The 26,624-nt window shown below is 41.0% G+C and overlaps 2 protein-coding genes and 1 pseudogene across 3 annotated transcripts; all 3 read left to right on the top strand.

Annotated features, from left to right (window-relative positions):
- Positions 1–2,942: 2,942 nt before the first annotated feature.
- On the top strand, positions 2,943–3,902 carry LOC309846353 (olfactory receptor 13C7-like; the record flags this gene model as incomplete). Its single annotated transcript, XM_082695209.1, has 1 exon — positions 2,943–3,902. One exon carries the CDS (start codon positions 2,943–2,945, stop codon positions 3,900–3,902), a length of 960 nt encoding a protein of 319 aa, XP_082551335.1.
- A 12,755-nt stretch (positions 3,903–16,657) lies between these two features.
- LOC309846102 (olfactory receptor 2S2-like) lies at positions 16,658–17,617 on the top strand (the record flags this gene model as incomplete). The annotated part of the gene is made up of 1 exon (XM_082694806.1): positions 16,658–17,617. The coding sequence occupies one exon, from the start codon at positions 16,658–16,660 to the stop codon at positions 17,615–17,617; it is 960 nt and encodes a 319-aa protein (XP_082550932.1).
- Positions 17,618–20,251: 2,634 nt separating this feature from the next.
- LOC309846323 (olfactory receptor 13C7-like) lies at positions 20,252–21,117 on the top strand (annotated as a pseudogene). Its single transcript has one exon. The product of its transcript is annotated as an olfactory receptor 13C7-like (transcript).
- The last annotated feature ends 5,507 nt before the right edge of the window (positions 21,118–26,624 follow it).

Below are 26,624 nucleotides of genomic sequence, written 5' to 3'. Positions count from 1 at the left end.
GTCAAAGAGGTTCGACATCGAACCTCTTCTATGTTCTCCTCTATGATTCTGATGGATTCCTGCCTCACATTGAGGTCTTTTGTGAGCTTATTTTTTCTAAAGATAGATGTTTCCAGTATTTAAGAGCCACTTAGGAAAGAGAGGTTTGCGACATAACTGAAGGGCTGCAGCCATAACCAGAAGCTAGGTATCTAGGATCGATGGTCCCCTAGGTTTAAAGTCATGCTTCCTTACAGTTTACACTATCTCACTGTCTCTTATTACACTGTCTCTTAATACACTCTCTCTTATTTATTTATAAAATGCATAAATGTTCTACTGAACCAATATGTTATATACATTATAAAATGTTTACAAAATAAAAATGTAAAAAGATGGGATGAAAGTAAAAATAAAAAGGAGAGCTACCATGGAACAAAGAAGAAAACTGGAATAGGTCACAAATTAATTTATTAATTTATTCAACAACTCTTCATTGAGTGTCTACCATAAACCAGGTCCAGTTTTTATACTTAGGATACATTTATAAACAATGTAGGAAAAAGTCCTTGCCTCTATGAAACTTCCATTCTAGTGGATAGAAACCGACAAAAACAATGACTAACACATATAAGAAAATAACAGAGGATGTTAGTAACTGCACGGAATCAGGACTGAGGCATACAGGAGGACTGAACACATGTACCTAATTTTGCTCCCTCCTGAGACAGAAAAACTACAGGGTTTTTTTTTTTTTTAAGATTATTTATTTATTTGACAGAGAGAGATCACAGTAGACAGAGAGGCAGGCAGAGAGAGAAAGAGAGAGAGAAGCAGGCTCCCTGCTGAGCAGAGAGCCCGACACGGGACTCGATCCCAGGACCCTGAGACCATGACCTGAGCCGAAGGCAGCGGCTTAACCACTGAGCCACCCAGGCACCCAAACTACAGGGTTTTTGTTTGTTTGTTTCTTTTCTTTTCTTTTCTTTTTTTAATGAAAAACCGCAAGGTTAAGAAGAAGGGGAACATTAGAGTGATAACAATTTGAAGGCTGGAAAGTGTTGGATTAGTGGTCATTTCTAAGGCAGATCTCACAGAGCCAAATCCTGAGCCAGAAATGGGAAGAGTACTGTGCTACAGACAGATCTCAAGCACTGAGCAGCCACTGCACCAGGTCCCTCTAGGTCCTGGGGTAAAGGGGTACTGCTAAAGCCAGGAGGATTAGGCAAAAAATGTAAAAGAAACAGAGTCCCCACAGCCCTTCACTCAACCCATGACATTGGCCAAGTGTCCTTAACCATCCCAACAAAAAGTTTATTCTCTGGAAAGGATAAAACAAAGGAGCATAAGAAAGATTTCAAATAATAGGACATCACTTCTGTAATCAAATGGCTTTTTTTCAAGCCCACAGCTGCTATACCTTGAAACTCTCATGGCAAGAGCTATAATCAGATTCATTTATGACTCTCCCAGTGCCTTATAAAGGCCTGGCATATGATAGGAACTCAGACTCTCTATGGAGGAACACAGACAAGAAGAAAATTTCTAGGTCACTTGCCTCTTTCCAAGCCCAACATCCTGAATTTGGAAATTCTGGGGATACTGAGCTATAAGGATTTGTCCTGCGCAGTGAGTTTCACATTCTCCTAGACTTGCCATGGACTCTTCTCATTGACTGGGGATTTATGTTAATCCTGGCAGAACCACAATGACCCTTCCTCTCTAATGCTTTCCAATAGCTCTACAGGATGGGTATAAAGGGAGGGAAAAGGAAGAAAGTATTTCTGGAAGGACTTCAAAATAATTGGATCTTAGGGACATAATCCCAGATGTATAAAGTTTCTAAAATTTGTCACTTCACTTTCAAAACTTTAAATCACTTCAGGGACTGGAATAGTCCCAACAGCAGGGTGGAATTTAACTGGCTTCATATAGGCAATGCATGTCCTTTGTGGATTTTAACCAAACACAGAGCAAAGACCAGAAAATTTAGCTTTCATCCATTTACTCCTCTGGCTGCTAGTTTCAGATCAGATTGGCTGGACCTCAGACAAGTTGTTTTATTCATTACCCTATCTATAGAAAAGGTAAGAGAGAACTTGTAAAAGAATATGTAAGCTCTGTGAGCCCAGCCCAGCCCAGTTCCTGGCTTCATTCCTTATGACTATGTGGCATGGGGTGAACAGAAAAGAAAGAGAGAAGTATATTTCAGTGACAGAACAGAAAGTCCAGGAATGAGAAATTCACAAGATCATTTAGTCCCTGGATAGAATATCTCTAAATACAATCGATTCCAAAATGAGTATTAGGGAAACAGAGCCCAGAGAGGAAAAGGGACTTGATAATCCCTATACATTGAATGATTGGTGAAAGTTCTTTTGGTAAGTACTCCAAGGAGTTTGGAAGGTGAGTGAAGGAATGAATGAATGCATATTCCAATGAATGAATATCCATTAGGATATCATTGGCTAATGGATATTCATTCATTGGACAGTGAGAGAGAACTATAAAAAAGGAGGGAAGTCATATCCAAAGTTACATAGAGAAGGGAATGATCAGGAATTGAGATTAAGATCAGTTACTTCCACCAGTCTTATGCCTCAAAAGAAAAAAAATTCATACAAATGGAGTATAACAATTCCTACAACATTGATTAAAATGAATCAGCCACACATGGTATAAGCTGAGGTAAATGTGTGATGTTAATTTTAAATGTGATTAGGAAGATTAAATCTAATTTTGTGAAATGTCAAACACCTCTATAGGTGGCCAATATCACAAAGAAGATTTTGACCAATTTCTCTGCATTTAATTAGGACAATGTAAAGAGCCCCCGGCATTGCCAGGGCCATTCTCCAGCTGCTTAGCAAGGAAAATATCCTCAATGGCTTTCTGGCCATTTTACCTATCAGAGAATCCTGAAGTTGCTTTCTGAGTTCCAGCAGATTACAGGGAAGATATACATGGACAGGTCCAATTCAACATCTCCTGTGGTGGGGTTCATCCTCCTGGGGCTTTCAGCCCACCCCAAGCTGGAGAAAATGTTCTTTGTGCTCATCCTCCTGATGTACCTGGTCATCCTGCTGGGCAATGGGATCCTCATCCTGGTGACTGCCCTTGACTCCCGCCTGCACACGCCCATGTACTTCTTCCTGGGGAACCTCTCCTTTCTGGACATCTGCTACACAACCTCCTCAGTCCCCCTCATTCTCGACAGCTTCCTGACCCCCAGGAAAACCGTCTCCTTTTCAGCCTGTGTCATGCAGATGTTTCTCTCCTTTGCCATGGGAGCCACAGAGTGTGTGCTTCTGGGCATGATGGCATTTGATCGCTATGTGGCCATCTGTAACCCCCTTAGGTACCCCGTGGTCATGAGCAAGGCTGCCTGTGTGCCCATGGCTGTCGGCTGCTGGACAGCTGGAAGCATGACTGCCATGGTGCAAACATCCTTAGCTATGCGACTGCCCTTCTGTGGGAACAATGTCATCAACCATTTTACCTGCGAGATCCTGGCTGTCCTTAAGTTGGCCTGTGCTGACATCTCCATCAATGTGATTAGTATGACAGTGGCCAATGTGATCTTTCTGGGCATTCCAGTTCTGTTCATTTTTGTCTCCTATGTGTTTATCATTGCTACCATCCTGAGGATCCCATCAACTGAGGGGAGGAAAAAGGCCTTCTCCACCTGTTCTGCCCACTTCACAGTCGTGGTCATCTTCTATGGGACCATCCTCTTCATGTATGGGAAACCCAAATCCAAGGATCCCCTGGGGGCAGACAAGCAGGATATTTCAGACAAGCTCACCTCCCTCTTCTATGGGGTGGTGACCCCTATGCTCAATCCCATCATCTACAGCCTCAGGAACAAGGACGTGAAAGCCGCTGTGAAGAACCTGGTCCTACGCAAACATGTCATCCAGTGATGGTAAAGGGGTCCTGATAGATCTCTATTCCCTAGTTTCTCTCACCTGAGGAGCTCAGAGGATAAGTTAACGGGCTAATTTCATCAAAGGTGCATAGGCAAATCTGATTACACAGAACACTTTGTGTGAATAGGAAGCATTTAATGGGACGTTTCTGTCCCATTCTAGAAGCACTTCCAGAGAAGTATATACATTCCTCAAACCTTATAGTCATCTATCTTTGGGATGCATATTGAACAAATTGATGTACAAGAAAAATAACTCTTCAAGTTAAATTTTTTAAAAAGATTTTTTTAATTTATTTGACAGAGATCACAAGTAGGCAGAGAGGCAGGCAGAGGGTGGGGGGGAAGCAGGTCCCCTGTTGAGCAGAGAGCCCGATGCAGAGCTCGATCCAAGGTCCTGGGATCATGACCTGAGCCAAAGGTAGAGGCTTTAACCCACTGAGCTATCCAGGTACCCTTCAAGTTTTATTTTTAACTTATAAAATGCTCTGGGCATATATCTGTAATTCACTTGCTCCCTGACCTCTTTCTTTGAACATGTTTGGATGGGTCCTTAATTCATGGACCTTTCAACATATCCTATCTCATATTAAATAATAGTAATATTTTATCTCTGTGCTCATTGCTTCTTTCTCCCTATTTTCATATTAATTCCTAGAACTGTTTCTTGAATTGTTCTCTTCCTGTGTCTCCAAAATTGACCTCTTCCTGTCCTCAGTCATGGTACCCACCAGAAAACCATTCACACCTTGGGAGCGCAGAAGAGAGTGCGTAAGTGGTGGCAAAACTGATGTAAGGGTCAAACCCCCAGGCTTTTTTCCTTTCCCCTTGTCGAGGGTGTTATTCACCCCCTTGCTTCTGTCCCTGGATAGCTGAGACCTCCCAGAGCTCATCAGAATGATGTGGAACCTGAGATGTATTTAGGAGAATCAAATGAATTCTCTTAACTTCCTGACCTGGCTTGACCATGTATGCAGCCAACTGATAACCATCAGTTGCTTTTCTGCCCAAGAATACCCAACCCTACATGGCAGTCAGAGGGAGAGGAACGTGAGGTACACCAGCAGACATCTAAGAATCACCCCCATGTCTGGTGAGGAATTCCAAGCTACTTCCCAATTGTGAGCAATCTACAAGTCCAGTTAAAAGAATGAGCGGAATAGAAAGCTTCCGAGAACTGACACGAACTTTTAAACCAATAGGAGGACATAAACTAGTCATCAAAACAAACAGTCTTTCCTGGAAAGAAGTTATTGCAGAAAGATGGTGAGACACTAAAGAAAAGCCTCAATGGTATCCTGTGTGGAATTCTGAAGGCAATCTCATCAATAAAACAAAAGCAGTCTATGAAATAGAAGCTAGGAGGAGAAAAGGTGACTAGGAGATAAAAATTTGTCTTATGGGATAAAACTGAAATTGTTGGTCAAATAAAACCCAGTAGAAAGTATTTTTTTGTTTTATACTTTATCTTTTATTTAAATTTTATTTTATTTTTTCAGTGTTCCAGGATTCATTGTTTATGTGCCACACCCAGTGCTTCATGTAGAAAGTATTTAAAAGTAGATTAAACAATGCTTAAAAATTAATTTTTAAATTAAAAAAAACTTAATGGGAGAAGATATTTGCAAATGACAGTACAAACAAAAGGTTGATATCCAAGATCTATAATGAACTCCTCAAACTCAACACACACAAAACAGACAATCATATCAAAAAATGGGCAGAATATATGAACAGACACTTCTCCAATGAAGACATACAAATGGCTATCAGACACATGAAAAAATGTTCATCATCACTAGCCATCAGGGAGATTCAAATTAAAACCACATTGAGATACCACCTTACACCAGTTAGAATGGCCAAAATTAACAAGACAGGAAACAACATGTGTTGGAGGGGATGTGGAGAAAGGGGAGCTCTCTTACATTATTGGTGAGGATGCAAGTTGGTGCAGCCTCTTTGGAGAACAGTGTGGAGATTCCTCAAGAAATTAAAAATAGAACTTCCCTATGACCCTGCAATTGCACTCCTGGGTATTTACCCCAAAGATACAGATGTCATGAAAAGAAGAGCCATCTGTACCCCAATGTTTATAGCAGCAATGGCCACAGTCGCCAAACTATGGAAAGAACCAAGATGCCCTTCAACGGGCGAATGGATAAGGAAAATGTGGTCCATATACACTATGGAGTATTATGCCTCCATCAGAAAGGATGAATACCCAACTTTTGTAGCAACATGGACGGGACTGGAAGAGATTGTACTGAGTGAAGTAAGTCAAGCAGAGAGAGTCAATTATCATATGGTTTCACTTGTTTGTGGAGCATAACAAATAGCATGGAGGACATGGGGAGTTAGACAGGAGAAGGGAGTTGGGGGAAATTGGAAGGGGAGGTGAACCATGAGAGACTATGGACTCTGAAAAACAATCTGAGGGGTTTGAAGTGGCAGGGGGGGGTGGTGGGAGGTTGGGGTACCAGGTGGTGGGTATTGGAGAGGGCATGGATTGCATGGAGCACTGGGTGTGGTGCAAAAATAATGAATACTGTTATGCTGAAAATAAATTAAAATAAATAAATAAATTAATTAAATTAAAAAAAAAGAACTTAAGTTTCTCTCCAAGGCTGAGAGGGAAACAAGAAGAGAGAGAGAGAGCAAGAGAGAGAAGTTGGTTATTCAAGAACAGGTGAGAGACATAAAAGGGAGACCACAGGGATCCATTATGTAATTCAGGAGGAGAAAACAGAACAGATGACAGACAAATAATAAAGGAGGAGAAAAACATTTCACTCAACAGAAATTCTGTATAATTATTCATAAAACGTTCATCAATCATCAGGTAAGAATTGTAGCAAAAGACCAACTTATGTACAGTCAATCCAAGGATAAGTTGTGATTCTCACATATTCCAAAAGAATTCTATAGAGTTTTCCACAGCTTAAAGCCATACTTCCCAACAAGGATCAAGAATCTGGCTGCCGCTGGCCTGCTTCCCTCCTGCCCTAAATGTAGATGCCAGTGGAACAAGACTGACAGAGTACTGAGGGAAAGGGGCTGAGAATCAGAATTCTATATACCCTGACCATTGCACCAATATGACACTTGAAAAGACATTGTTGGCACATGCAAATACAGACAGCACACACCCCTATAATCCCCTTCTCAAAAAGAAATTTTGTTTATAATGTTCTCCCAACAAATAGTTAAAAATAAATAATGGAAGGACTGGGACAGATATGGTATGTAAGACACAGTGGAGAATGGTCGAATATCTGAAGATTGATAAAGTCTAATGAACACTTCATACCAAATGTGCAAAGAAAAATATATGAAGAAATTATTAGAAAGTGCATTGAGGTAAACAGTGACAACAAAGCAATGGTGTAACTCTAGTTACAATTCTAGATGACTATTAAGCTCAGAAATTTAGAAAACGATGTATAGTTATAGCCCATTGAAGATCTCATCTTATGAAGGATGTGGCGGGAAAGGGAATCTTACAAGTATAATATATGAGTATAATGTGTTGATACTGAAATAACAAAAGTATTACTATGCTTGTTTAAAAAGGTGCCTGGGAGGCCCAGTCAGTTAGCAGATGCTTTTGGCTCAGGTCATGATCCCATGGTCCTGAGATGGAGCCAAGTTTTTGGCTCCCCGCTCAATAGCACAACACAGAGTTTGCTTCTCCCTCTTCCTCTGCCCCAATTCTGCTTGTCCTCTCTCTCTCAGATAAATGAAATCTTGAAAAATGTATATGCTTGTGGAAATCTTAAGAGAAATACCAGTAGACAAGTAGTAACATGAAGACGTTTGAAAGAATAAGAGAACAATGAATGAGCAAAGAAACTTGATCAAATGAAAAAGTCATACACTGAACCTGAATAGATTTAAATCATTGCATATTAAGTACATGGTACATAGGGTACCTGGGTGGCTCAGTGGGTGAAGCCTCTGCCTTCAGCTCAGGTCATGATCTCAGGGTCCTGGGATCAAGCCCTGCATAGGGCTTTCTGCTCAGCGGGGAGCCTGCCTCCCCCTCCCCCTCTGCCTTCTTCTCTGCCTACTTGTGATCTCTCTCTCTCTCTCTCTCTCTCTGTGTCAAATAAATAAATAAAATCTTTTAAAATAATACATGGTACATAGTATCCAGTTTTGTAAGGGGGCTTCTAACATTAGGATAAATTAGATCTATTGCAACAATTTTATTAATAGATTCAAGAGGAAAAAGTGATCTCATCAACAGATGTTGACAAGTCACTTGACATAAGTTAACTGATTTCTGACTTTTTAAAAGTAGCACACTTCATTAGAGGACACTACCCCTAACATGAAAGGAAGTATCAGAACATCAGCACGCAATGTCTACATCACTTTGCAGTCTAGATAATTAGATGAGATGAGGAAAACAAGGAACATAAATATTGGAAAGAAGGAAAAACAACAAATGTTGTTTTACTAAAGAAAATTTTACTCAAATACTAAAACTACAGGAAATAATAAAACAGGGCACAAGAGGGGCTGTATATAATTCACTGCAGTTAGAAAAGTTTTACAATACCTAAGGAAAATATATAAGAAGTATGAGAGGCCTGTGTGAAAATCATATATTTACAATGACTATATATTAACAGGAGAAGTCATGAGACATTTTCATTTTGAAGAATCAAAAGTCTAGAATGCAAGCCTCAGGACACTTAACTATCCTCCAAGTGCCTCATTCAAAGCCCTTCTCCCTCTTGCCAGCAGGTGGGAAGAGCCATTCTCCACCCACTTTCCCATCCTTAGAGCAGCCCCAACTCTTAGTTGGGAGGGAAGGTCCAAGTCCTGAGGCAAACATGAATGCTCCCTGATCTAAAGGTCTCAGAAGCAAAGAAAACCAGCCTTCAACTCAGTCCATGCTTTTGGAGGTAACCAAAGAGTCTAGAACAGACCACTGACAAATGGAGGCTTTCACAGCTCTGCTTATGTGCTGATTACTTCCCGCCTCACTACAACTCATAACCATTTATCTCAGGTTAGGATCACCCCTAAAACCTTCAAGTGCAACGTGTTTACTGACATGACCAAATCAAACATCCCAGATGGTCTCAGAAAATAAGTCAAGAATGTAATCACCTCAATAGGTGAAATGGGAGCATTTCAGATGCTGGACTATAGGAGAGGACCAGGTGTGAAGCAGCAGCTGACTGTGTCTTCCAGCAGATAACCTTGCTGGATTCCAGTCAGCTGCTGCTAGGAAGGGATGCAGGAGTAGGGGAAGGGATGTAGAGCATCTACCCCACCTGCAGGTTCCTTGTTTACCTCTAGTATCAAGATAAGTATTATAAGGGCCAAACAAAAATGAGTTCCATAGTCAGATTTGGGTAGAGGTTGCCAATTTGCAACGTCTGCGATAAGTAGTCAAAAGTCACAGCTGGACTCCCTAAGAATGCCATCACAGAAGTCAGCTGTATCCTGCACAGTACACCTATTGCTTTGGGGGCAAAGTTTTGCCCCCAACTGCTCCCTCTCACTCTTATGTCACCTAATGCAGCTACCAATCATAGTACACCAACTCTTGGCACATCAGTCAGTCTAATGGAAGGCACGTAACCTAAGGCAAACTAAGCAGAGCTATTCCCTAGGACATTTGTAATTGGAGCAAGCATAGAAAAGGTCCCATATTAGCTTTCTATGCTGCATAGCAGATCACCACCAAATTAGGAGCTTCAAACAGCACACACTTATAATCTTGCAGTTTCTGTAAGTCAAGAGTTCAACCAAGTCCCACACAACGCTGCAGTCAAGGTGTTGGCCAGGGCTCGGTTCGCATTTGGAGACTCCAATAGAAGAAACTGAATCAGACTGCTGACAACTCTCTTCCCTCCCATGTGAGGAAGTCTGTCCACTAGAGTGTAAAATATAGCCAGGAAAAGACAAATAGAGAAAACAAACAGATGAAGAAACTCAAGGTCCTAATGACATGTTGAGTCCCTAAATCCGACTGGACCTGGGACTGAATCCACCTTTGAACTTCTCAGTTGCATGAACATTACAGCTCATTGTGAGAATAAGCTGGTTGGAGTAAGTTCTCTAGCTAGAAGCCTAGGGAATCCTGACAATAACAAAGCCCAAAGTAAAATCATCTTTGTCTGGTCTCCCTCTCCTGCTGACCACTGCATATTCCATCTCCAATCCTACATAGTAGATCATTCTCAGTTGACATACAAGAAAGTGCAAACCAGTCTTGGTCAAATCCCAGGCTCTTTTTGAAACAAACAAAAAAAGCAGTAAACTCTTTTCAGGCATGTACTGTCTAGGAACACTGATGCAAATATCCTAAATCTAATGTGGCATCAGAAGAGGCTGAGCAGAGAGGTGGGACTTTTGTCTCCACTGGACAGTAACAAATCCCCACTCCAGGTGTCGGTGGAGACCATGTTGGAAGTCTGGACTTTTCATCCTCTACCTTGTGTAATGAGGTGCCCCTTCTTGGTCCCCCCCAACCCGGGTGGTATCAGAGAGGGTCTAAAGGAGAGTCTGGACTTATGCCTATGGCGGTGAGGTCACTCTTCCCATGATGTCAGCAGAGGACCTGGCAATAGTAAAAATGTACCCCTGCCCTTGCCAGCCAGGATGGAATCAGCAGAGCCCTAGTGGCAAGCTGAATCTCCTGCTCTCTAGGAGATTCAGCAAGGAGAGTCTCGTCGCCCAAGAATGACAGGCTGTTTCAATAGTCGAAGATCAGTCAATGTAATCTATCATATTAAGAGGCTAAGTAAGGAAAACTACGTCAGTATATCAAGTGAAGCAGGAAAAGCATTTGAAAAAAACAACACCCATTCATGATTAAAACAAAACAAAACATGTCCTCCATGCTATTTGTTATGCTCCACAAATAAGAGAACAAAACAAAACAAAAACCTTTCAGTGTTAAACTGGAGGTCCTAGCCAGTGCAGTAGGGCAAGAAGAGAGAAAAGTCTATCAATTTTGAAGGAAGATGAAAGCTGTCATTGTTTACTGGTGTTATTGTTGCCTATAAGCAAAATCTAAAATAACTTAGAGGTATAAATATTTAAAAGTGTTCCTCAACACTAAATCAATGTACAAAAAATCTATTGTATTTTCATATTCCAGCAACAGATTATGAAATATTTTTTAAATCCAAGAAACATAAGCATACATATTATATATTTAAATATAATCATACATATTCATATATTTAAATATAAAATTTTAATACATCTGTATTAAAATATAAATATCATCATACAGCGGTAAATCTGGCAAAAGATCTCCATGACCTTCATGTGTAAAATTTTTAATTATAACATGTTTTGAGTAATAGTAAAATAGAGAAAAATTCCCATTCATGGGTCAGAAAATTTGTTATGGAGATATTAGTTCTCTACTAACTGACCTATAGCTTCAATGTAATATCAATTTTTAAATCTCCAAAATAATAATTATACAATTTAAGAAGTTGAACCAACTTAATAATTTTAGAGAACAAAGGACTAAAAACTGCCATGACATATTTGAAGATGTACTGGATTAGGATAAAAGGATTTACCCTACAAGATATCAAAGTATACTATAAAGCTATAGTGATTGGAGCAACTTAGCATTGATACATGAACAGACAAATAAATGAATGGAAAAGAATAGGGATCCCATTGATTCTTCTCCTACCCACTTAAGCCCCCACGTTGCATCACCACTTCCTCATATCAGGGAGATCATATGATAGTTGTCTTTCTCTGCTTGACTTATTTCGCTAAGCATGATACGCTCTAGTTCCATCCATGTTGTCGCAAATGTACCCCTGGGGATAAAAATATATGTTTATAAAAAATAAAAAATTATATTAAAAAAAAAAAAAAGAATAGGGATCCCAGAAATGGACACAAGCATGTTTGGAGATTTGATATATAACACATGTGATGTATTACATGTCACTGGAGAGAGGATGGGTCATAAACGCAAACAGGACAATTGGAAATACGTGTACCAAGGAGAAATGTGTAAGATATTTATAGCAGCATTCAACTAGGAGGCAACCCAATGATCCATCAAAATAGAATGTATAAATAAGCTGTGTTTTATTCATAAAATGGAATTTAGCAATACAAATTAATGAATTTAGCTATACTCATAAACATGAGTAAACCTCACAAACATAATATTGTCTGAAGAAACAAATTAAAAAGAACACCTATAAGGGGTCAATTTATATTGAGTTTAAATTTTTTTATCTAAGAGAGAGAGGGAGAAGGGGGGGAGAGAGAAAGGGAGAAGCAGACTCCCATCAAGCAAGGAGCCTGACAAGTCTCTGGATCCCAGGACCCCGAGATCACCCAAGGAGCCCTAAGACATAGAGACAACCGAGTGAGCTCCCCAGGCACCATGTATATTGAGTTTAGAAAAATGAAAGCCTAAACTTTAGCATTTAAGAATGTGTACAAAGTAATAAAATTCAGGAAAACAAATTAAATCAGGAATGTGGTTATCTCTGGAAAGAGAGGGAAAGGATGGTTGAGGAAGTAGCCAGGGAGCTTTCAAGGTATTAGCAGTGTTTTAGCTTTTAAATTAGAAGATTATTACTTTATTAATCTTTAAATTAACAATATGTGTTTAATGAGCTTTCATATGCATTTACATATGTGTGCTATTTTCACATTTTAAATTGTTTTAAATTCCTAAAGCATTAAATACTACAGTGTGATGTCATCTCTCATCTTTCAGATTGAAAAATAGCAAAAAGAGCTCCTGAGAGACTAAAATAGTATGTTATCAGAGTGTGGAAAACACCTATGCTTATACGCTGATGATAGCAATGTGTAAATTTGGCAATACTTCTCAAAATTACAAATGTGGTATATTTTTATCACATGCAAAATTATGAATATGTTGTGCCATTGATTATAACAGAATAAGGTTGGAAAAGACTAGAAGATCTAAATGTCCATTAATATTTGACTGGTTAATTAAATGATGGCACATTCTTACAATGGAATAAATTCCGTGATTTCAAAGAATGAGGCAGTATTACACATTTTTTTCAGATAAACCCAAGGTATATTGTTCTGTGCGAAAATCAAGGTATTGGGCACCCGGGTGGCTCATTTGGTTGGGCGACTGCCTTTGGTTCAGGTCATGATCCCAGAGTACCAGGATCGAGTCCTGCATTGGGCTCCCTGCTCGACAGGGAATGTGCTTCTCCCTCTGACCCTCCTCCTTCTCATGCTCTCTCTCTCTCTCTTATTCTCTCTCTCTATATATCAAATAAATAAATAAAATCTTAAATAAAAATTAAAAGAAATACAGACAAACTAATTCTAAAATTTATTTTTAAAAAAGAAAATCAAGGTATTAAGGTGGTGCATTGTTGTGCAAAATTTGTCTTATTATCTTGCTTTTCTAACTGAACAAAATCCATAGAATATCTCTGGGAGAAAAAACCATTAGGACATTGCTAGCATTGGTTGCCTCAAGGGTACTTAACTAGGTGACAAGATAAAGGAGTAATTCTGATTCTATATCCTTCTATACCTTTTACATTTTCTTTCAGGTACAAGTAAAACCTACTAATGGGGTGACAATCATGATGATGAGATCAAGAAGGAGGACAAAATCAATACAAAGCTATAGTCATCAAAAGAGTTTGATGCTGATACAAAAATAGACACATTGATTGGAGGAATAGCATAGCACACCCAGAAGTGAACTGGTGCTGATCTCATCAATTAATCTACAACAAAGGACACAAGAACACAAAATGCGGAAAAGACAGTCTTTTCAATAAATGCTGTTGAGAAAACTGGAGAACTACATGCAAAAGAATGAAACAGTACTATTTTCTTATATCATACAAATGTGAAATAAAAATTGATTAATGACAAGACCTGACCATAAAACTCCTAAAAGAAAACCTAGGCAACAACAATCTCTTGCACACATTCTTGCACAAAAATCTCTTGCAACAATATTTTTCAGGATAATCTTCCTCAGAAAAGTCCTCTTGGACCTCATCGAACTAAAAAGCTTTTGCACAGTGAAGGAAATCATCAGCTAAGCAAAAAGGCAATCTGCTCAATGGGAGAAGATACTTGCAAACAATATATTTAGATACTACTCCAAAATATATACATAAAAAATACAACTCAACACCAAGAAAATAATCTGATAAAAAATGGGCAGAGGATCTGAATAGATATGTCTCCAAAGATGACCTACAGAGGGCTAAAGAAAACATGAAACAATGCTCAAATTAAATCAAACCGACAGTGAGATACCACCTCACACAACTCAGAATGCTGAGAATCAATATGGCAAGAAATAAAGTGTGCTGGTGAGGAAGTGGAGGAAATGTTGAAATGAAGGTTTGTGAAGTGTCTTTCACAGTGCCTGGCCCATGAGAGCACCTCACTCAGTGTAGCCAGTTCTGCTGCTGCTGTTGTGAGACATGTGTCCTGCCTCCCCATTCTGGATGTCAAGGACTCAGCAGGGGGACAACATACTCTGGCCCTGAAAGGAGCACTGGCTTCTCTGGGAGCCCAGGGAAAGCTCAGGAGGAAACCACCATCTGCTATACAGCCTTGTCCATCTCCAGGTGCCCATGTCCCAGTCGTTATCTCTAATTGGGACAGGGAGAAGGTCCCTGGAGGCCCCAGGTATGTATGTATAGGGCCTGTACCCTGTGCACATTTGACATTCCAAACTTTAAATTGCTTTTGAGACCAACAAGGTCCCTGTAGGAGTTCACAGCTACTTCTTGAGGACTCCTTTCACTGCTGGGGAAGATGTACCCATGGGATTTCTGGGCTTCAGACCAGGATGACAGGTCCTCCCCATGAAGAGTCTGTAGCTGAGACACCCAGTTAGCCTGCACATCTAGGAGGAAGGATGTGAGAGAAACCCCACCAGAGGCTAGAGTTTCCAAAGGGCTGTATGGGGAAAAAGAAGACACAGGATCTCAGAGGTGAAAGAAGCCCAGCAGGAGAGTGTCTGGGGTCCTTCTCTGGGATCCAGGGTCTGGCCCAGGGCACAGCGAGAAACTGAGAATTGGCTCCAGGATCAGGAGACTGAGAAATGGCTACAAGCAGGATGCAGGTGGGGAGCGCTGGGCTGTGGTTGGGACAAGCTTGGTGGCCATGACTTTTGCAGAGCATTTTCCCAAAATGGACTTTCCTCCTCCCTCTGCCTCTGCTCCAAGCACCTTCCAGCTGCAACCAGATGTGAGCCGCTGATGCTGGAGCAGGGAGGAGCAGCTGAGGTTAAGCCCAGGCAGTCCCTCCTGCTCTACAGAGCTCACCACTGACCCAGCCCTGCCCTGACACTGCTGTTCCATCCTCCCTGAGAGGAGCCCAGAGTCCTGGCAAGAAGGAAGCCTGATTTCTACCCCATCCTGCTGAGATTTCCCAGAAGACTGAGCCTTTCACGGGGTCACAGGGAGAGCAGACAGGCAAGCTGGGACCCATCCTGTCTGTGATGCCCAGTCTGTGGCTAGTTCTATTCTCCTCACTTTCTTTCTACCTCCTATTCATGGGGATACCTCCCAACACCCCCAGTGGATGCCTCAAACCACAGATAGTACTGAACTCTATGTATCCCTTCTCTTCCTACATACATATACCTATGATACAGTTTAATTTACAAATCTGACACAGTGAGAGGTTAACAATAACCGGTAATAACATACAATAATTATAACAACATCTCATAATAAAGTTATGTGAATGTGGTCTCTCCCTCATAGTATCTTATTATACCGGACTCCCTTTCATCCTGTGACAATGCAAGATGATAATGGCCACATGATGAGCCACAGTGAGGTAAGTGATCTAGACAGTGAGGATGCAACATAAGGCTACTGTTGACCTTTTGACCACAGGTCAGAAATATTATCTTCTGCTGCAAACCATAGTTAGAGGTGGTGGCAGGGCAGAAACCGAAGCTTTTTTTTTTTTTTTTTTTTTTTATCAAGAACTGAGTTAACTGGTCAATAAGCTGCTTGGCTGTCATCCCATAGTGTGGGTTCACTCACTCCAATTACTCCTTCTGTGGCCTTCATGAATTCCTGCCCATGAGGGAACCCCCCCACATATTGCCTTTAATATGTATTACAATAGGCAGATCCCAATTCTGACAATAGGCAAGTCTGTTGCTGAGGGTGAGCAAACTAAGGAAGGATCCCTCATGTGGTTGAAATTTTACCTAGGATTTATTCTGCCTCGGTGGGGATTAGCACTTTAAAAAAGGTTCTTTCAAAGGTAATCAATGTTTAACAAAGGCTTGAAATTTGGGAGTTGTAAGAATAGGGTCAGCTTGGGGAGTCTCCTCTCTATGAATCAAGGAAAGCCCAGATTAAATGAAATTTCTATTCATTTACATCAAATACAAAGAATTTACAGCATTTTCCCATGCTCATCAAAAGAAGAGGAAAAGCCCTCCTTGACTGAGGATTAGCTCTGCTGGGCTCAGGTCCTGTCTCTATCACCACCTTGCTCAGAAGACTTGGACAGGTCACTTCCCCTCTCTGGGCCTCAATGCAGTATTTGTAAGCCCTCTTCCAGCCCTGACCGTCCCCCATCTAAGATCTAACCCCACTCCTACCTACTGTCTCTTTCAATCATTTATCTCTCATGCACATATGTTGTCCTGTTCTGTAGCACAGAGTGATGGTGTACAAGATGCCTGAGACTTTTCTCAAGAAAGCCTCCTGTGCTGCATTTGTCCTTGGCTGATGACAGAAGGCATAGCACATGGAAAAAGCCAACTGGTCCTCCCCTGTGGCAGGGTTCATAATCCTGGGGCTCTCAGCCTACCCAAAGCTAGAGAAAATATTCTTTGTGCTCATCCTCCTGATGTACCTGGTCATCCTGCTGGGAAACGGGGTCCTCATCTTGGTGACCATCCTTGACTCCCGCCTGCACACACCCATGTACTTCTTCCTGGCGAACCTCTCCTTCCTGGACATCTGCTACACGACCTCCTCAGTCCCCCTCATTCTCGACAGCTTCCTGACCCCCAGGAAAACCATCTCCTTCTCAGCCTGTGCTGTGCAGATGTTTCTCTCCTTTGCCATGGGTGCCACAGAGTGTGTGCTTCTGGGCATGATGGCATTTGATCGCTATGTGGCCATCTGTAACCCCCTTAGGTACCCCGTGGTCATGAGCAAGGCCACCTATGTCCCCATGGCTGTCAGCTCCTGGGCTATTGGTTGTACGGCTTCTGTGGTACACACATCTTTGACAATTCAGCTGCCTTTCTGTGGGAACAACGTCATCAACCACCTTGCCTGTGAGCTACTAGCTGTCCTAAAGTTGGCCTGTACTGACATCTCCATCAATGTGATCAGCATGGGGGTTGCCAATGTGATCTTCCTGGTGGTCCCAGTTCTCTTCATTTTTGTCTCCTATGTGTTCATCATTGCTACCATCCTGAGGATCCCCTCAGCCGAGGGGAGGAGAAAGGCCTTCTCCACCTGCTCTGCCCACTTCACTGTGGTGGTCATCTTCTATGGGACCTTATTTTTCATGTATACAAAGCCCAAGTCTAAGGATACCCTAGGGAATAACAAAGAAGACCTTTCAGACAAGCTCATCCCCCTTTTCTATGGGGTGGTGACCCCCATGCTCAACCCCATCATCTACAGCCTCAGGAACAAGGACGTGAAGGCTGCTGTGAAGAACCTGGTGCCTCAGAAATGTTTCACCCAGTGATGGAGGGCTCCTCTGTGTTCCCACTCTATGAGATAAAGGACCTCTGATCATTATAGCTGCCTTCAAAAAGACAAGTCATGCAATCCAGAATCCTCTCTTGCCCTTCTGTTTATTTTCAAAGAATGTTTAACTTTTTGGAGTGTATCTTCTGAGTTTTAGCCATAGAGCTGAGAGTTTTAACAGATGTCACACAATGGATCTTTAATTGAATACACAAGGACATTCTGAACACATGATAAAACCAAGGAGAGAGGAACTATCAGAGTGAGTTTGGTTAAAGGCCTGCACTATGTCTGAGCTACACAGTCAGTCAGTGCACAGAGGAGAGAAGGTGCTCCCAGCACTGTTGCCATCCCTTTTGGATTCCCCAGCAGAGTCACAGGAATGAGGAGGAAGTGGGAATTTTCATTTTGGACCATTTTTGAAATAGAGTCAGTTTGACTGAAGTATAAGAAGAGACTGCTGCTGCCCCTCGGAACAATTTGTTAGTTAAACTGTAACCCCTGGAGGGTTTTACTAGTTGCCAAGCACATTTAGATATGGCCTTAAGAAACACTGATCCTGACAACAGGTCTTTGGGGGAGAAGGATGATGTACGACCGTGAAGCTGGGCAGCTGGGGATGCCCAGCTCGCTCAAGGCGGAACACCGCCTGCTTCAGGAAAGCTGAGCGCGGGGAACGCCTGGTCAGCTCAGGGTGGAACGAAAACCGCCTGATTCCCTTTTTCGTGATCGCTCCTTTCTCTTCCCAGAAGTGCTCGTTGTTAGATGAGTCCTTTGAATGTGCTTGGTTAACTATAAACATTACCCTCCTCCTTGCTGGCCTGCAAGACATGACAAACGTGTGACCTTCATCAATCCTTCTGTTGGTTATTGTTTTCTATCTAATAAAAGTAAGACTGTGGAGTTGCTCGTGCCAGCAGTCCTTTTCGACTGTTGTCCCCTGCTCTCAGTCTTTTGCAGCTGACTTGTTTGTGTCTAATTCTTCTCTCGTCGCTGTCGCTGACTGGAAGCGGCAAGAGACAAAGGCAAGTTCTCCAGATAAGAGTTTTTGGGTGGGAACAAGCTATTCTGGTACACTCCATTTCTTCTTAGTTATGGGATAATTGAGGCTATTTTTTCTCAATGCACTTCACATTATGAAACACTGCTAGGAAGTTAATGGCAAGAAAGAGTATAGAGTTTGAATTTGATGCTCAACACTTCGAGATATCCCCACTAGAAAAGCCAGTATTTGGTTGGAGGGTACCCCACATTCTAGAAAAAAGAAAGATGATAGAGATATTGACTGATAGATAGACAGAGGCTAAATATATTTGAAGACTTTGGAGGCTAATATTTGACATGTTTCTTTGTTTCAGGACTTCACGAAGTCTTTAGAAGTCTTTAATATGCTACAGTATACATTGAACGTCCAAGAGATGTAAACTCGGTAACATTTCCTGAGCCTCCATAGCTCAGCAGGATAAAAACAGGGAAGCTTTTTCTTATCTATGAGCTTCGGTTGGTTGCCTAACCATTTTCAGTCTATTTCATCATATTTTAACATCTAACCACTTGATTTCACATGAATTACTTACTATAAACAAGTTCTTTGTAAATGGTAAGCACAATGGAACTAGTAGATACCAGTATTGGTCGTATCATGAATGCTGCCCAGTGCTGTGTGCCATGTGGAACAGAGTAAGACACCGTCCCTATATAGAGTAATAGACACACAAGGTAAATGAGAGATTCAGAAGTGTTGCAGATGAATAGAAGCAAGTTTTTATGGCAAGTTCTATGAAGTTCTTTGAATATGGCAGACTTTTTTCTAAAGAGAATTTAGAAAGTGAGTCCAATTTTGATACTAGATCTTGGAAGTTGGTTTTGCTTCAAGTGATATTTACATTTTCATATGTTTATTAAGAATGCATTGCCTAAGGGAGTGCCTGGGTGGTTCCATCGGTTAAGCAGCTGCCTTCAGCTCAGGTTGGGATCTCAGAGTCCTGGGATAGAGCATGTGTTGGGCTCCCTGCTCAGGTGAGCCTGCTTCTCCCTGTACCTCTGCCTGCTGCTCCCCTTGCTGTTCTCTCTCTCTCTCTCTCTCAAATAAATTAATAAAATCTTAAAACAAGAAAGGATGAATTGCCTAAGGATGCCTATTCGGTTAATAAAATTTCACATCCTTATGTTAGTCCCTTTCCTAACTTCTACTTTGTACCGGTAGGGAAACAATCTTGCTATTGCAAATACACAATTGGCATCTAGTGGCCATTTAAGCAAACTTCTGACACTTAGTGAAGCCTTGCAACATCATTGTTAGAAGAGGACTCAGGAGGTTTTCTTGTTCAACCCTATGCACAGGATGCATGCTGTTCCTCTCCAATGCCCCTGACCCTAGGCAGTGCACATTTGCTTGGACATCTCCAGTGACAGACAATTCAATACATCAGATTGTAGATTTTTCACTTAGTCCTAGCAAATTCTTCCTCGAATTATGCTTAACTCTACCTTCCAATAGTGTCTACCTTCACTCCTAAAGCTTAGTGCCTCACCAGAAGATGCTCCAAATCTCCTCCTTCTGGTATATGAAGATAGTTCTGGTCCCTGAGTCCCTTCTGGCCAACAGAACCAGTATTTCCTCCTATGCCAAATGTTCTTTGTGCTCATTCTCTCGATGTATGTAGTGATCCTGCTGGGCAATGGGGTCATCATCATGGTGACTGTGCCTACCACCTACTAGCACATGTTCATGTGCTTCTTCCTGGAGAAACCCTCAATCCTAGACATCTGCTACACAACCTTCTCAGTCCCCCAGATTCTTGACATCTTCCTAAGACCCAGGAAAACCATCTCCTTTTCAGCCTGTGATAAGCAGATGCTTCTCTCCTTTGCCATAGGAGGCAGAGTATGCGCTTCTGGGCATGATGGCATTTGATCACTATGTGGCCATCTGTATCCCCCTTAGATACCCTGTGGTCATGAGCAAGGCTGCCTTGTGCCCGTGGCTCCTGGGAAGCTGGAAACATGATTGCCATGATGCAAATATCCTTAGTGATGCGACTACCCTTCTGTGGGGACAATGTCATCAACCACTTTATCTGTGAGATCCTGGCTATTCTGAGGTTGGCCTGACATCTCCATCAAAGCAATCAATATGGCAGTGGCCAGTGTGATCTTTCTGAGCATTCCAGTTCTATTTATTTTTGTCTCCTATGTGTTTATCATTGCTACCATCCTGAGGATCCCATCAACTGAGGGGAGGAAAAAGGTCTTCTTCACCTGTTCTGCTCACTTCATAGTCATGGTCATCTTCTATGGGACCATCCTCTTCATGTATGGGAAGCCCAAGTCCAAGGACACCCTAGGAGCAGACAAGCAGGAATTTCAGACAAGCTTACCTCCCTCTTCTGTGGGATGGTGACCCCTATGCTCAAGCCCATCATATACAGCCTCAGGAACAAAGATGTGAAGTCCTCTGTGAAGAACCTGGTCCTATGCAAACATGTCATCCAGTGATAGTGGGGGCTCCTGATAGATCTTTGTTGCCTAGCTTCTCTCAGGAGGGTCTCCTGAGGAGGATAAGATAAAGGGCCACTTTCATCAAAGGTGCATAGGCAAATCTGATTACACAGAAGGCTTTAAGTGAACAGGAAACATTTAATGGGATATTTCTGTTCCATTCTAGAAGCACTTGGACAAAAGTATATACTATTGGCCAAGCCTTGGAGTTGTCTATCTCTCAGGTGCATACTGAACTACTTGATGTCCAGGAAAGATAACACTTTGAGTTTTATTTTTGACTTTCAAATAGCTCTAGTACATAGCGGGCTGCAAGTCTGGAATTCTCCTACCCTGACCATTGTACCAATATGAGAGTTGAAATGTTGGCACATGCAAACACAGAGAGCACACACCCCTATAATTCCTTTCTCAAAAAGAAATTTTATTTATAAAGTTTTCCCAAAAAACAGCTAAAAATACATAATGGAAGGACTGGGACAGATATGGTATATAAGACACAGTGGGGAATGGTCAAATGTCTGAAGACTGATAAAGTCTAATAAATGCTTAATGCCAAATGTGCAAAGACAAATATATGAAGGAATTATTAGGAAATGCATCAGGGTAAACAGTGACAACAAAGCAATGGTATAACTCCAGTTACAATTTTAGATGACTTAATTAAACTGAGAAATTTAGAAAAAGAAGTATAGTTACAACACATTGAAGGTCTGATCTTGTGAAGGATATGGAAGGAAGGGGAATCGTGTGAATATAATTCACTGCATTGACACTGAAATAACAAAAGTATTCATATGCTTGTTAGGGCTTTTGGGTGCCTCAGTCAGTTAGTAGCTGCCTTCAGCTCAGGTCATGACCCCAGATTCCTTGGATGGAGCCATGTCAGACTCTGCTCAGCTACTCAGTGTGGAGTCTTTTCCCTCTCCTTCTGTCCTCCCCGACTTGTTCTCTCTCTCCCCTTTTCTCTTTCTCTCTGATAAATGGAATCATATATATATATATATGTGAAAATTTTAAGAGAAAGTAAAAGTAGACAAGTATTAGCATAAAGACATTTAAAAGAATAAGATGATAATGAATGAGCAGAGAAACTTGATCACATGATAAAAAGTCACTTACTGAACCTCAGTAGTTTTAAACCATTGCATATTAAATATATCACACAAAGGACCCAGTTTTTTAAGGGGCTTCAAGTTTTCTAACATTAGGATACATTAGGAGATCTATTGCAACCATTTTGTTAATAGATTCAAGAAGAAAAAGTGATCTGATCAACAGATGTTGAGAAGTCACTTGATAAAACTTAACCTAGATTTCTGACTTCTTAAAAGTAGCACACTTCAATAGAAGAAACTATCCCTAACGTGAAAGGAAGTATCAGAACATCAGTAAGCAGTATGTCTACGACATGGATGAGGTCACCAGCTTTCAATGTCTACATCATTTTGCAGTCTAGATAAATAGATAAGATGAGGAAAACAAGGAACATAAATATTGAAAAGAAGGAAAAAAGGATACTATCCACAAATGTTGTTTAGCTAAAGAAAATTTACTAAATGCCAAAACTACAAGCAATATTAAGACAGCACACAAGAGGGGTTGTATATAATTCACCACAGTTAGAAAAATTTTACAATACCTAAGGAAAATATATAAAAAGTATGAGAGGCCTGTAAGAATATCATATAGTGATACAGTGATCATATATTAACAGGAGAAGTCATAAGATATTTTCATTTTGAAGAAGAAAAAGCACTGAACGTAAGCCTCAGGACATTAGTTATGCTCCAAGTGCCCTCATTCAAAGCCCTTCTCCCTCTTGCCAGCAGGTTGGGAAGAGACATTCCCTACCCACTTTCCCATCCCTATAGCAGGTCCATCTTCTTAGTTGGGAGGGATGGCCCAATCCCTGAGGCAAACCTGAATGCTCCCTGATCTAAAGGTCTCAGAAGCAAAGAAAACCAGCTTTCAACTCAGTCCATGCTTTTGGAGGTAACCAAAGAGTCTAGAACAGACCACTGACAAATGGAGGCTTTCACAACTCTGCTTATATGCTGATTACTTCCCGCCTCATTATGACTCATAACCATTTATCTCACGTTAGGATGACCCCCAAAATCTTCAAAAGATTACAGCCTCCCATGAACATGTTTACTGACATGACCAAATCAAACATCCCAGATGGTCACAGACAACAGATGATAAAGGTAATTACCCAAATAGGTGAAATCGGAACATTTGTTTTTAATTTTTTAAATTTTTTATTTATTTTCAGCATAATAGTATTCATTATTTTTTCACCATACCCAGTGCTCCATGCTATCTGTGCCCTCTATAATACCCATCACCTGGTACCCCAACATCCCACCCCCCCACCACTTCAAACCCCTCAGATTGTTTTTCAGAGTCCATAGTCTCTCATGGTTCACCTCCCCTTCCAATTTACCCCAACTCCCTTCTCCTCTCTAACTCCCCATGTCCTCCATGCTATTTGTTATGCTTTTTAATTTTTTTAAGATTTTATTTATTTATTTGACAGAGAAAGAGAGATCACAAGTAGGCAGAGAGGCGGAAGCAGTCTCCCCGCTGAGCAGGGAGCCTGATATGGGCCTCTATCTCAGGACCTTGAGATCATGACCTGAGCCAAAGGCAGAGGCTTAACCCACTCTGCAACCCAGGTGCCCAAATCAGAGCATTTCAAACAAGACCCTGTCATAATCAAAACAAAACAAAAGCAAAACAAAACCTTCAGCATTGAACTGGAGATTCCAGACAGGGCTGTTGGGCAAGAAAAGAGACAAGCCTACCAATTTTAAAGGAAAACAAAAGTTGTCATTATTCCCTGGTGTTATCATTGCCTTCTATTTACAAAATCTGAATACCTTTGAGATATATTACAAATATTGAAAAGAGTGTTCCTCAACACTAAATCAATCTACCAAATAATCTATTGTGTTTCCACATTCCAGCAACTGATTATGTAATAATCTAAAACACACCAAGAAATGTAAATGTACCTATTTGTGTATTTAAATATATGCATGTATACTTATATATTTAACTATAAATTTTAAAATATATATATTTTTTGAGTTACGTTAGTCACCATACATAGCTTTGATGTAGTGTTCCAAGATTAATTGTTTACATGTAACACCCAATGCTCCATGCAATACTTGCCTTCCTTAATAACCACCAACAGGGTCACCCATCCCCTTGATCCCCTCCCCTCTAAAATCCTGTTTTTCAGAGAGTCCCTCTAAAACTCTGTTTCTCAGTGAGTCTCCCTCTCTGATTTCCTCTCCTTCACTTTTCCTTTCCTTCTCCTAATGTCCTCCATGTTATTGTTATTCCTTATGTTCCACAAGTAAGTGAAACCATAATTGATTTTCTTGGCTTCGCTTATTTCACTCAGCATAATCTCCTCCAGCCCCATCAATGTTGACACAAAAGTTGGGTATTCATCCTTTCTGGTGGCTGAGTAATATTCCATTGTTTATATGGGCCACATCTTCTTTATCCATTCATCTGTTGAGGGCATCTCATCTCTTTCCACAATTTGGCTATTGTGGACATTGCTGCTATGAACATTGGAGTACATATGGCCCTTCTTTTCACTACCTCTGTATCTTTGAGGTAAATACCCAGTAGAGCAATTGCCAGATCATAGGGTAGCTCAATTTTTAATTTTTTGAGGAACCTCCACATGGTTCCCCAAAGTGGCTGCACCAACTTGCATTCCCACCAAGAGTGTAAGAGGGTTCCCCTTTTTCCACACCCTTTCCAACATTTGTTGTTTCTTGCCTTGTCAATTTTTGCCATCATAACTGCTGTAAGATGGTATCTCAATGGGGTTTTGATTTGGATTTCCCTGATGGCTAGTGATGATGAACATTTTTCATGTGTCTTCATTGGACAAGTGTCTGTTCATTTCTTCTGCCCATTTTTTTGACTTGATTGTCTGTTATTTGGTGTTGAGATTGAGAAGTTCTTTCTAGATCTTGGATATCAGTCCCTTGTCTGTAGTGTCATTTGTGAATGTCTTCTCCCATTCCGTGGGTTGCCTCTTTGTTTTGTTGACTGTTTCCTTTGCTGTGCAGAAGGTTTTTAACTTCACGAAGTCCCAAAAGTTCATTTTCACTTATGTTTCCTTTGCATTTGGAGACATGTCTTGGAAGAAGTGGCTGTGGCCGACGTCAAAGAGTTACTGCCTATGTTCTCCTCTAGGATGTTGATGGATTCCTGTTTCACATTGAGGCCTTTCATCCATTTTGAGTTTATCTTAGTGTATGGTGTAAGAGAATGGTCAAGTTTCATTCTTCTGTACATAGCTGTCCAATTTTCCCAGCACCATTTATTAAAGAGACTATCTTTTTTCCTGCTTTGTCAAGGATTATTTGACCACAGAGTTGAGAGTCCATATCTGGGCTCTCTACTCAATTCCACTGGTCTATGTGTCTGTTTTTGTGCCAGTACCCTGCTGTCTTGGTAATCACAGCTTTGTATTTAGAATTGCCAATGCCTTGAACTTTGAGAAGGGCTCCTTAGAAATAAATCCGACATTTAAACTTTTTTTCTTTAAAGTATGGTATTGGATGTTGACTTTTTACAGTTCCAAGCACTGTTAACAATATCAGGAAGGTGTTTTGAGAGAGATCAATGGAAAGTTAAACATTCTACATCTAACGTGAACACACTTCTTTTTGATTCAGAAAATAAAATCAGATTTTTGAAAGTAAAGAAATATATATATAAACATCATCACACAGGGGTATCTCTTGAAAAAGATTTCCAAGATGTTTAGGCATAGAATTGTTAATTACAACATTTTTAAAAATTTATTTTCAGCATAACAGTATTCATTATTTTTTCACCATACCCAGTGCTCCATGCAATCCGTGCCCTCTCCAATACCCACCACCTGGTACCCCAACCTCCCACCCCCCCACCACTTCAAACCCCTCAGATTGTTTTTCAGAGTCCATAGTCTCTCATGGTTCACCTTCCCTTCCAATTTCCCTCAACTCCCTTCTCCTCTCCAACTCCCCATGTCCTCCATGCTATTTGTTATGCTCCACAAATAAGTGAAACCATATGATAATTGACTCTCTCTGCTTGACTTATTTCACTCAGCATAATCTCTTCCAGTGCCGTCCATGTTGCTACAAAAGTTGGGTATTCATCCTTTCTGATGGAAGCATAATACTCCATAGTGTATATGGACCACATTTTCCTTATCCATTCGTCTGTTGAAGGGCATCTTGGTTCTTTCCACAGTTGGGCGACTGTGGCCATTGCTGCTATAAACTCAAACACCTGGAAGCTAAAGACCACCTTGCTTAAGAATGCTTGAATCAACCAGGAGATCAAAGAAGAACTCAAACAATTCATGGAAACCAATGAGAATGAAGACACTTCGGTTCAAAACCTATGGGATACAGCAAAGGTGGTCCTAAGGGGGAAATACATAGCCATCCAAGCCTCCCTCAAAAAAACCCTGA

The sequence above is a fragment of the Mustela nivalis genome (genome assembly GCF_964662115.1).
Source record: "Mustela nivalis genome assembly, chromosome: 13".
Taxonomy (NCBI): domain Eukaryota; kingdom Metazoa; phylum Chordata; class Mammalia; order Carnivora; family Mustelidae; genus Mustela; species Mustela nivalis.
The sequence above is the reverse complement of the archived record's forward strand: the minus strand, read 5'-3'. Positions and strand labels throughout refer to the sequence as shown.